This window comes from Sinocyclocheilus rhinocerous, unplaced genomic scaffold, assembly GCF_001515625.1.
Source record: "Sinocyclocheilus rhinocerous isolate Xijiao unplaced genomic scaffold, SAMN03320098_v1.1 scaffold799, whole genome shotgun sequence".
Classification (NCBI taxonomy): Eukaryota; Metazoa; Chordata; class Actinopteri; order Cypriniformes; family Cyprinidae; genus Sinocyclocheilus; species Sinocyclocheilus rhinocerous.
This window is the reverse complement of record NW_015636538.1, coordinates 245,033-257,743: the sequence shown is the minus strand read 5'-3', so window position 1 is coordinate 257,743 and position 12,711 is coordinate 245,033. Positions and strand designations below refer to the sequence as shown.

General features: G+C 35.0%; 1 protein-coding gene across 2 annotated transcripts; it reads right to left on the bottom strand.

Moving 5' to 3' along the window:
• Positions 1 to 435: 435 nt before the first annotated feature.
• Positions 436 to 12,322, bottom strand: LOC107747856 (ankyrin repeat and SAM domain-containing protein 3-like). Of its 2 annotated transcripts, XM_016562467.1 has the most exons (16): positions 12,054 to 12,322; positions 11,503 to 11,687; positions 10,704 to 10,902; positions 10,449 to 10,570; positions 9,088 to 9,169; positions 8,559 to 8,676; positions 8,339 to 8,476; positions 5,944 to 6,069; positions 5,739 to 5,851; positions 5,524 to 5,667; positions 4,933 to 5,057; positions 4,256 to 4,397; positions 2,944 to 3,145; positions 1,930 to 1,989; positions 1,756 to 1,851; positions 1,202 to 1,282 (listed from the first exon to the last, which is right to left on the bottom strand). In XM_016562467.1, exons 2-15 carry the CDS (start codon positions 11,679 to 11,681, stop codon positions 1,769 to 1,771), a joined length of 1,833 nt encoding a protein of 610 aa, XP_016417953.1. In that variant the 5' UTR covers positions 11,682 to 11,687; positions 12,054 to 12,322; the 3' UTR covers positions 1,202 to 1,282; positions 1,756 to 1,768. The 2 variants fall into 2 exon arrangements, with proteins under 2 accessions (XP_016417954.1, XP_016417953.1); XM_016562468.1 differs by lacking the exons at positions 1,756 to 1,851; positions 1,930 to 1,989; positions 2,944 to 3,145 and having other exon boundaries at positions 436 to 1,282.
• Positions 12,323 to 12,711: the final 389 nt, after the last annotated feature.

The following is a 12,711-nucleotide window of genomic DNA, read 5'->3' as shown; positions in this document are numbered from 1 at the left end:
GCGCCGGCATTTTTCAAATTAACAACGGTTGTTTACGGCGACGCAAAGAATTGTGGGTTATCTGTAGCAGCGAAGGATACACCTCATGCATCCTCCGAATTCCTGTGAAAGAAGGTCATTCGAAGGTCGCATTCGGAGTGTCCTACTTGCTTGTCTGAAATGAGACAGCCTCGATGATGTATGCAGCCTTCGAATGCGACCTCCGGAGGGCGCAGCCTTCTAAATGAGACACAGCTTGTAATTATGACTGATATATTGAACTGTAGGGGGCGCCAAAGTCGCAAAAATACACAAAACTACATACATTTGCTTTAAATGCTTTATTTCCAGAAGACTCGATTCTTGTACCTTTATGTGACATAATTACAATAAGGACTTTGTTTTCATAATTGACAGACAAGCTGATTAACATAAAAAATATTTTAAAATTGACAGAGTAAAAACAACGACAAACATTTAAAAACAATAAATTGACTAGCTCCAACAATATGACCATAAACCTGGACATGAAATGGGTCTTAATCATGAAACACCAGCAGAATTAATTTCTATGTAATTTTTTTTCATTGGATTGAACTAAATATGTTAAAAATGTTCTAATTTGTTACTGAATATCTTGAATTGTCATGTAGAAGTAGCAATAATAATAATAATAATATACTATTGTTTTTTTTTTGCGTATATGCTCAGCTTTGGCCATACTGTTTTACTTACGGTCATACCAATAAAGCTATTTGAATGAACTGAACTGAATATGGCAGTTTGCATAACAGCGGTTTTGACAAATGAATGTGTATTTATTATATACACAGTATTTAAGAAAAGATGATTAGACTAACAATTGAGAGTAAAGATCATCCGAGGTTTGATTTATGCAAGAAACTGCTGCATTATTCAGGCTTTAAACAGGCTTATTTTAAATCTAATCTAATAAGAGGTTTGATTCGTTGTACAACAATAAACAGTATTTGTGCTCGCAGTATCCACATGCATTTCTGTGTGCACTGAATTCCTGACAGGAAGTTCAAATCCTCTGGCTCCACCCTGTCTTACACAGCTCTGTCTGTGATTGGTCAGTTCTCATGATGAATGTACCACGTAACTGGAGCACATGCGAGAGATGCTCTTCGCCGGCTTGTTATTTTTGGCCGCCTGCCGTCGTCTTGGTCCTCGTTCGGCCTGTCATCTCCATCTGAACTCATGTGGTACTGAAGCGGCGCGGCTCATCTCTCTGTCTGTGTTCAGGGTGGTTTTTCACCCTCCGTCGGTAAAAGCGAGTGTCCTACAAGGAGAAACACATCAGTTAGACAGTCATTAAGATAGAAATCTTGCAAAATGCAAGTTTCAAACATTTTATTTTAACACACACACACACACACACACTACTTTTCAAACATTTGGGGTTGTAAGATTTTTAAAATGTTTTTAAAGAAGTATTTTCCGCTCACCAAGGCTGCATTTATTTGATCAAAAATACACTAAAAATAGTAATATTGTGAAATATTTTTAAAATTTTAAATGACAGTTTTCTATTGTAATATATTTAAAAATATAATTTATTCCTGTGATCAAAGCTGAATTTTCAGCATCATTACTCCAGTCTTCAGTGTCACATGATCCTTCAGAAATCATTCTAATATACTGATTTGCTGCTCAAGAAGCATTTCTTCTTATTATCAATGTTGAAAACAGTTGTGCTGCTTCATATTTTTGTGGAAACCGTGATTTTTGATTTCATATAAATGTTCAACCAACCCATTCACAGCCGCTAGGATTCTTCCCAGTTGTGTGAGCGTTTCTCTGAAGCGCTGAGATGCTGGAGACTGTGAAGGACTTCCTTCAGACCGTCAGCTGGACAGAGAAACACGATATGAATTCACACGTCCATGTAAAGGAAACATTATACATGCACAGAAACAGAAGTCTTACCGAGCTCCGCCATATGAGACTCCATGTTAGACAGCAGCTGAGAGCACATCAAGCCGTCACCTACCACAGACAGACATCAGAGCGCTTATCAATACAGCTGAAGCCTGAGGTCATTCAAACTCAACAGAAAAACTGATTTATAGTGTTAATGACATCTTTCAAGATGGTTCAAACATAAGATGCATCTAGCTAGTGATAATATTATGCTTCTGTGGTTTGCTGTTAATTTGGTGTCTTGTGCACTTTTTTTTTTTTTTTTGGGCAAGCAAAACCACCAAATTTTTTTTTTTTTTCAAAATTTTTTGATTCTCAATATATTTTTTTGATACAAAAAAAAAAAACTTTTCATACTGCAGAAATAAAAGTAAAATAGTGTCAAATAGTGATAAATAAAATGGTGAATAAATAAAAAAATGTATAAATAAAAAAAATATTCATGAAATAAAAAATAAAATACATTTTAATAAAATTAAAATATTACTGTTAAATGGTGATTAAGTAGTGATCATGATAAAAATGTAAAAAAAGATATTAAAATAAAAATAATTTTATTAAAACAACATTTTAATAAATAATGCTAATTTTAATTAAATTTTAATAAACATTTTTAATTGCATTTTTGAATGCACACTAAAGACACAGACACAAACGTTCATACTGTAGGAACCACAAGTTGGTGTGAGTTCCACAACATTGTTTTTTTTTTTTTGAAGAAAGTTTGCCAATGCAAAACATGCTTAGGGTGCTGGAGAGTTGATGTATGGTTGCTAAGGTGTTCTGATTGGTTGCTAAGTTGTTCTGATTGGTTGCTAGGTGGTTGTTAGGGTCTTCTGGGTGGTTTCTAGGCAACCTGACAGTAGTAGTGTTTTCTTAAAACACATTAAAAGACACTTAATACTGCACTTTTAATGATGCTGGTTATACTGCATTATTCGCAATGCATTCTGGGAATTAATTATTGAATTCCCCTTTTCCGATTTTCTGCAAATAAAAGCATTGGCAGGTTCAGCACACCTCGAGCGTCCTCCTGCGTGAGAGTGCTGCGTAGAGCGTGTAGTTTCCCGCTCAGCATCTGAATGCGTTTGCTGTTCTCCTGCAGCTCTGCCTGAACGCTCTTCCACGCCATCTTCTCCTCCATCAGACATCCCTCCATCACGGCACGCAGCTCCTTCTCCTGGGTCACCTGACCCTGCAGAGACTCAACCTCCACACAACGCTGCACACACACACACAAAGAAAAGCTTAAAGGTGCATTATGTAATATTGACAGCTAGTGGTTGAAATGGGTACTGCAGTCCGAATTCAAAATATCTGAGAAAGTTGTTTCTCCACCCCTCCTCCTCAGACTCAGAGCTCAGGCGGGTTGCCAGATTGAGGACACAGAACAGGAACGAGTGAAATTGACAATGGAAGGCAACGAGCCTTACACGGTAAGTTGTTGAGTGGACGTATCTGCATTTTAATAAGTCTCTGGTCATAGAGCTTTTTAGATGGATGCCAGGGTTTTTTAGGTGCGGTAGAATCTGCGACCTCTGACCCAGTTCGTCTGCTGGCTTCCATGGCTGGAGTAGAGTGTTTTCCACCAACTGGCAACCCGGGCTGTTGAAATTCTATTGGGTAAATTAGCCAAAACAAAAACAGACATTCCGACACGGAACGCATATTTCTAAGTAGAATTACTGGCTGTAGCCGGTATTGTTTTTGGAGAAACAAGTATGCAAATGGAGCATGTTTCTTAAATATCTGCAAAGGTATTATCTTTTTATGCTTTATTACAGTCAAAAAATTACATACAGCACCTTTAAGAGAACCACACAATAACTACAGCAAGCTTGTAGTTATGATGTGGTAAATTTATGACAATGTTGTTGCCAGAACAGTGCTGTTTTTACAACATCAGTTTTATGCATGGCAACCCTTGAGCTCAACTTATTTTGATAGACTGATTTTATAGCATGTTGTTCATTTTATTGTGACCCATTACACAACCAAGTGGATATAAAGTCCAGTAATGCTCTGAGATTTTATACATTTAAATGCAAAAAGGTAAAACCTGGTTATATAGCAAAAACTCTACCGGTTAACTTTTAAAAATATAAAAACATTTAAAACATTATTTTGTGAAATAGGTCAGTCTTGTCTCTTTGTGTACATTTACATTTTTAGATTCGGTGTTGATGTTACAGTTCACACTTAATCACAAACTAGGTGCCAATTACATGGCAGTTCTCTTCCCTGACTTTAGCTACAGTCCTACAATCCTCCTCACTTGCAAATGAGCTTTATGAGGTGAAGATGGTGTGAATGGAAGTCATGCAGTCAGCACCTTATGAAGCTGAATGGCCATTTCCTGCATCTCGGCCTCCAGTTGGTCCGCATACGCCTGCTCTAACACATCACTGGGTGGCCGTGCATTACTGTGCCAACGGGCTATTGCTGATGTCATCTTCCTCTTAGGACCAAACAGACTATAGAGTGAAAAGCACAAATATTTAAATAACAAAAAAAACTATTTAAATAAAGTGATGCAATTGTAAAAATAAATAAAATAAACATTGTATCAATAACAATATAATACATAAAATAGTTAATGGGATTAAAAATAATTCATTTTAATAAACAAAAAAGTACAATTTAAAGTGATAAATAAAATATAAACAAAAATAACAGTAAAAACACTATAAATAAAATGCAATAAATAATAAATAATGAAATAAAAAAATATATATTTACAAAAAATAAAAATAACTGAACAGTGATAATCAAATGGTAAAAAATGTAATACTGTATATATATATATATATATAAAAAAAAATTTAAGTAATAATGAAATAACAAAAATTTGTGATAATTTTAATAAATGTAATTTTAATAAAATATAAACACTTCATTTAATTAAAATATTTGAATAAATCACTTTAATGAATTTTAAATTTGAATAAAACAAAATAATAAATTACTTTTTAATAAAGTGATATAAAATAAAATGGCACAAAGACTCACGTGATGCCAACTTCCTTGAGGTCGTTCTCAGTAAGCGTGAGGAAGATCCTCAGGTCGATGTCTTGCTCCTCCAGCAGGGGAAGGTACTTACTGAACCCGATCTGCTCAAGGAACCCTGCGAGATCCTGCAACACATTAACATACTCTTTACTGGTGCATGTTAACTAGGGGTTGAACGATTTCTAATTTTTTTAAGTCGACTTTTATGTGATGAAAGTCGAGTCTAGGTCGACTAGTCGCTGACGACGTCATTAATAAACAAATAAATCTGCAGTACAATAAGCTGTTTAAAACGTGCATTCTCCCGTTCAATTTCGAGCATCCAGTAATATAATCACACGTCTTGTGGAGCGCTTTCAGAGTATGCATTTATTTGTCATTTTAACTGTTTGGAAACAGAGCGTAAATGTGGAAGTCCTTCAAAGATTTCTCATCCTGTTGCGCCCTCTATAGGACCAGCGACTAGTCGACGTCAAGCTTAAAGCGTCATGGCAGAGCATTGAAGTCGACTAATCATTACTCGGTGCAACCCCTAATGTTAACTCTCATACACACACACACATGCACTGAAGTAACTAGAAGAACACGCACCTTGGGTCCAGTGTATGAAGGGGGAGGTCCAGAGGAAGACGGAGCCTCGCGGTAACCGCTGCTGCTGTTACCGGGACTCCTGCCTTTGGAGTGCTGGAGTTTGCTGGATCGACGTGGACAACTCCTCTTTGCTTGATCCGAGTCCTGCAAACATAATGAGACGTTAAGAGAACAGTTTCCTGGAGATGTTTATTGTGATAGATGATGGATCAGACCTCGTTGCTCTCCAGCGACGCCTCCCTGCTGAGTCCGAGGAGATGAGACAGACCCTCGCTGCTGCTGCTGCTGCTCCTCATGGTGGGCATGTCGTTATCAAACAACAGCTCATCTGCATGCAGAATGGAAACAGAATCGCATTGTATCGCATGTTCTTAGCAGATGCTTTGCTAAGAATGACCGTCATCCTGCTGAACGTCTCACCTCTACTGCTGTTGCTCTGGCCGTCGAGCTCATTGATGGGGGAAGTGACATCACGATTGCAGATTCCTTCGCTCTGATCGCCAACGTCCCGAAACGTCACGTATCCAGGTGGAGCCACAGGAACCTCTGCAATGAAAGAACACATTATATAGATTCAATGTCCCTTTCCACTATTTTATTTTATTAAAATGTATTTTTTTTAATATTTAACTGAAAATGTGAATATCCTTTTAAAATAATTTCAACATATTTACAATTTAATAAAATAACTATTTCATTAAGTATTTTTATTTTATTGAATTAAAATGTACTTTTTTGAATAATGTAAATATATTTATAAAATACTTTAAATATATTTAAAATTTCATAAAATAACCATTTCGAAAATGACCAACACACGACACCTTATTTCAAAAGCTTATCTTCTTTTTTTATTCAGTTGATCACACTGGTATTGATCGTATTTGGCGTACTTGGGAGAAAGATCTCAGTACTGAGTATATCGATGACGACTGGGTAGATACAGTTAAATCTCTTAGAAGTATATTTACGTGCAATAGACTGGTCGAATGCCAGAGTGAAATTGGTACTTTCATGTATTGTTTTTGGCATTGTCCAGTCATCACAAAGTTTTGGGAGGGTGTGGCACGGAAGATGGGGAATATTTTAAAAATAAACTTTACCAAGGACCCTGGTTTTTTTTTACTTGGCTTGCCAGCAAAAGACATTGCTTTAACCGCTAACCGGTTTGTACTCTGTGATAAGCTCCTGTTACTCGCTAGAAAATGCATCCTTATTGAGTGGATTCACTCTAGACCCCCATCACTTTCCTGTTGGTATCGAGAGATCTTCAGAATATTGCCTATGGAGAGACTAACTGCAGTGGTTAGGGGAGACAGTTCCAGGTTTGAAGAGATGTGGGGGCCTGTTATGGAACATCTTCCAACCAGTTTACTAGAGATTATATTTAAGGGAAGATTTTCATTTGAATAAGCATTCCTTTTTCCTGAATAACTGGTTTACTTATACTGTATGAGATCGAATGGGCTGAGGCAAATAGCTTGGTCAAGAGGTTCATGATAGGCTGAGAATTTTATATATTTTATTTTCATTGTATTTGCTATTGTTTGTTTTTTGTTTTTTTATTTTGCTTTTTATTTATTTTTAGAATTATTATTATTGTTTTGTTTCGATTATTGTACTGTAATATGGTTTAACCCTTTGTATTACTGTGTTTTTGTCTGTTAATAAAAAAATAAAAATAAATAACCATTTAATTAAATATTTTTAATGTTTTAATGCAGTGAAAAAACACTTGGGCTGAGGCAAATAGCTTGGTCAAGAGGTTCATGATAGGCTGAGAATTTTATATATTTTATTTTCATTGTATTTGCTATTGTTTGTTTTTTGTTTTTTTATTTTGCTTTTTATTTATTTTTAGAATTATTATTATTGTTTTGTTTCGATTATTGTACCGTAATATGGTTTAACCCTTTGTATTACTGTGTTTTTGTCTGTTAATAAAAAAATAAAAATAAATAACCATTTAATTAAATATTTTTAATGCAGTGAAAAAACACTTTTCTGTTTGTATATAGATTCAACATCCCTTTCCACTATTTTATTAAAATGTATTTTTTTTATATTTAACTTAAAATAAATGTGAATATACTAATAAAAATGTCAAAATATTTACAATTTAATAAAATAACAATTTCATTAAGTGTTTTTATTTTATTGAATTAAAATGCACTTTTTAAAATATTCAACTTTAAATAAATGTAAATATTTATAAAATACTTTAAATATATTAAAAATGTCATAAAATAACCATTTCATTAAATATTTTTAATGCAGTGAAAAAACACTTTTCTTTGTCTGTATATAGATTCAACGTCCCTTTGCACTATTTTATTTAATTAAAATGTACTTTTTTTAAATATTTAACTTCAAATAAATGTGAATATATTTATAAAATACTATAAATATATTTAAAATTTAATTAACTATTTCATTAAATATGTTCAATGCAATGAAAGAACATAATTCTTCTAAATATATATATGTGTGTATATATATATATATATATATACAACAGTCAACATAGAGAGAGAGAGAAATTTATAATGTTACAAAATTTCTACTTTAAATAAATAAATGGTTTTCACAAAAATATGAAGCAGCACAACTGTTTTCAACATTGATATTGATCAGAAGTGTTTCTTGAGCAGCAAATCCTCATATTAGAATGATTTCTGAAGGATCGTGTGACACTGAAGACTGGAGTAATGATGCTGAAAATTCAGCTGCGCATCACAGAAACAAATTACTTTTAAAAATACATATTGAAATAGAAAATGGTAATTTTAATATATAGCATATATAGTGTGAGTACCGTGTTTGGAGTCGACTCTGAAGCGTGCGATAGCTTGAGGGCCGTCGTGAATGCTGGGTCCTCTGGTTCTGCTGCGAGCTGACCGGACTCTAGGAGTCGCACTCTCTTCTTCAGACGAGCTCAGCTCCTCATACAGAGCTACAGAGATAGATCAGCTTGGGTTATTCTCTGCATTCACGACAGAGAAGGTCAATTACAAAAGCTAAGGTGCGTGACTGACATGATTTGGCTCTCATGACGTGCATGTCGATGAGGCTGGCGATTTTAGTGTGTCCGTACATCATAGCCAGAGCTCTCGCCGTTTCTCCCTTCATGTTCCTCTCCTCCGTTCCTACGCCCTGAATCATACACAGAACCAAAAATACTGAAAACACACAAGCATTTTTTAACACTAGGAGTGTAAATAGTTGCTCTGACTACAATTCAGTGCAGATTATGTAGTAAATGACATTAGGTCTAACTTTAGTCGCAATTTAAGTTTGATTTGACGTTTTTGTTCGATGTATAGATATTTTTAAAACTAAGCTTTAAGTAAGTTTAACTAGAGAGTCAGTTTATACCAAGAAGTAGTTTTGGATCAGGTTTGAATTTTGTTTTCAATACCTAATGTTAATTAATAATTTATTATTAGTTTTCATACTGGATGCATTGAGTTGTCATTGTCAGATTGATGCATAATTATTCTACAGTACATATAATTAGATTTTTAATTTAAAGTATGTCACATTTCAGAGTAAGGTCACACTTGCATGGTTGAGCAGGTACTGAACGATGATTTCATGACCGGATGCAGCAGCTTCCATGAGCGGTGTGAATCCTGACAGCGGCTCTCTGTGAGGGCAAAGGTCAAAGATTTAACATGTTTACAAGCTGTTTAAGCAAGATTATGCCCAGAATGAAATACTAGCATTTATTGCACGCTAAGTAGTAAATACAGTATTGTTAATGTATAAACTGTGATGTTGCTGTCAAATAAGTGGCGGAGAGTTATCATCTGGGAAATGAAAAGATAAAAAGTTATCAAAGCTAGGCCTGTCAAGATAACAACTTTTTGTTGTGCGATATATTGCCCCAGAAATAATTGCAATAAGCGATATTATTGTCATTTTAAAGACCATTTTATGCCACTGAATATATAATCCTAATGTAACAGCATAAATAATGCAAGAAGGCCTACACACTTCCAAATGACAACAAACTTTTAATTTTAAGAATATTTAGATCATGGAAATTAAGTATCAAAACATTAGATACCTTAAAAAACCTGAATAAATAGTAAATAAAAATTTTCTAACAAAAAGTGCAAAGTAGAAAAAAAGAAAAATGCACAAAGAACTTGTATGGAGACTTTTCCGTCTACAGATTTTTCCCTGACCTTCTTTTCTCTGTAAATTAAGGGTGCACACTATTGCTGAAAAACACAATCCCTACTTAGCAGTCAGATGTCCGTATGCACAAAGGCACAGATCCCTAAACAAGACCATATCTGCAGATGAAACTTTGTTTGTAGAAGCTTTTTTTAAATTTGAACTAGCACCAACTACACCACATTATGTACGAGAAGCTGCAAAAGACACAAGCACAAGTGGAATGTACAAAAGATGGTGACATTAATTTAAGTAAATATAATGGGCGATATATTGCATCACCAAAAATGATTGAGGTCATGTACATATATTGTGCGACAAGTCGATATATTGATTATTGCGACAGGCCTAATCAAAGCTGTCAGCAAATTTATGATCAAAAAATACATCAAGAATCTGGTGATATCTCTTCTAATTTATTCGCCATATCAAAACTGGAATTTATGTAATTTATTCCTGTGACTGAAATAATGGAAAATCCAGCTTTGCATCACTGGAATAAATTATATTTTAAAATATATTCAAATAGTTCTGTTAAACTGAAATAATATTTCACAATATTACTGTGATTACTGTACTTTTTAAACATGTAAATGCAGCCTTGGTGAACACAAAAACATTAGCAAAATCCTAATTATTCCAAACTGTTGACTGCTAATGTACAGAGTCTGTTTGTGTAAGGAAGAAGGTGAGTTCAAGGACATCAGTTTTGCTTTGTATAAATGAATGCACATGTAACTCACTTGATATTTGCATTGGCGTGATGCTCTAATAAGAATTTGACCATCTGCTGATGTCCAGTAGCTGTGCTGTGCAGCAGAGCCGTCCACCCGCGCACATCCTTACATTCAAGCTGCGCTTCTTGCTGTACAGAGAGAGGTTTCATTCAGTATTGTATAGTGAGCGCTGGCTTTTTTGCAATCTTGTAATTTTCACACAAATAAACTGTATAATCCAACTAACAACTCGTTGATGAGAACTGTTCATGTAAACCTGACCTGCAGTAGGAAGTAGGCGATGCTCTCGTTTCCGCAGCTGGCGGCGAGCATCAGCGGTGTGAGTCCTTTAGACGTGGTGGCCTTGACACTGACGCCCGTCTCCAGCAGCAGGTTAGCGATGTTATCGTGACCGATATATGCAGCGTACATCAGAGGAGTCCAGCCGCCGATGTTCTTCCCATCCAAATCCACATCTCCCCTGAATAACGATTCATCAGAAACAGACACAAGTCTTTGTTTTGCTGTTATTGCTTATGGTTGGTAAATGAAATAGATAGATGTCTGTCTGTCTATCTATCTGTCTATCCCTCTGTCAATCTATCTATCTCTCCATTTATCTATCATCCATTCATCTCTCTCTCTCTATATCTATATATCTTTCATCTGTCAGTCTGTCTATCTATCTATCTATCATCCATCTCTCTCTCTCTCTATATATATATATATATTTATTCATCCATCTGTCTGTCTGTCTACCTATCTATCTATCAATTCTGCTATCTATCTATCTATCCATTCTGCTATCTATCTATCTATATATATATATATATATCCATCCATTCATCTGTCTATCAATCTATCCCTCTCTCTCTCTCTCTCTCTCTATATATATATATATTTATCCATCCATCTGTCTGTCTATCTATCTATCCATTCTGCTATCTATCTATCTATCTATAAATAGAGTCTCTAGTTTAGGCATATTTTCTTTAAACGTTCAAGCACACTGAACTAAAACATGTCAAAGGCGGTTAGATGGAGACATGCACAGAATGAACAGCAGATTCTTCCATCTGACCTGCGGATGCACTCGGCCACCACATCATACTGTCCGATGGAGCAGGCGGTGTGAAGATCCAGCGGCACATTCAGCTCCTCCGGGCCGATCAGAGCGTCTCCTCCGTCCGCCAGCCACACGGACAGACTCGCGCCTAACTGATCCGACTCACTGCTCGCCTCGTCGCTCAGCTCAGACATCTTCCTCTGGAAATGAGGTTGGATAATTAATATTTACAGTTCTGTGCAATAATATGAGCTAAAATAGCTTATGTATATCAAAATAAAACAATTTATTTTATCCCTCTCAAAATAACCAGTTTATTCTGTGAAATTATGTTCCGTTATCTGGTATCAGGACTATTCCTGTCAGTCAGTTAAACTCGGATAAATGTTATCTCATACTCTTATTCATATGTTTATAACATAGTTATGATGCTGAAAAGTTATAGTTACAAAAGTTATAACCAAACTCTTAACATGGAAATGACAGCCTTTTACAACAACCGTTTATGCCATAAACGCATAACTCAGCAACCTAATAAAGCACCCGACAAATAAAAGCGTACAAACCTTGAAATTATTACACCTTTCCAAACTGGTAAATCAATGTTTTGTTCAGAAATCGCAACAGCAGCGGCAACTCAAAGGAAGTTTCGTGTTCTAGCCGGGGCGTGTTGTTAAATGTGTTGTAGGGAGTTGTAGTCTTTTGCCTGCTTCTCATAATACAGTTTAAACGGCCAGTGCACAATATAAGACTGCATATCCCAGTAGCCTCTGCGTCAGCACTTTTAGCTTACATGCCTGACGACATCAAACAGCAACACGTTTGTTGATAAACTGCAAAAGAATGATACACATAATAAAATATCTAAAAATAAAAGGCTTGTTTTCACTGAGAGCATTGATTTGAGGTGAAATAATGCCCTTGAATTGTTAAAGAAATAAGTTGATATTTCTAATATAAGCCTTTTAAATACGTTGCCATAGCAACTCCTACACTAAATCAGTTACACGCTACATATACAAAATATTTATTTATATTTTAATCATCAGTATTAGACAATTAAAAAAATAATAAATAAAGCCCAGTAAAATAAAATTTAAAATAAATAATATAATACAAATTGAAACAGCAAAGTTTTGAGTTTTGGGCATAATTCATTTATTTGGATTTTTTTACTTAAGTGTTTTCTATGCACATTTTGAACATTACAACAAAGCGAAATCT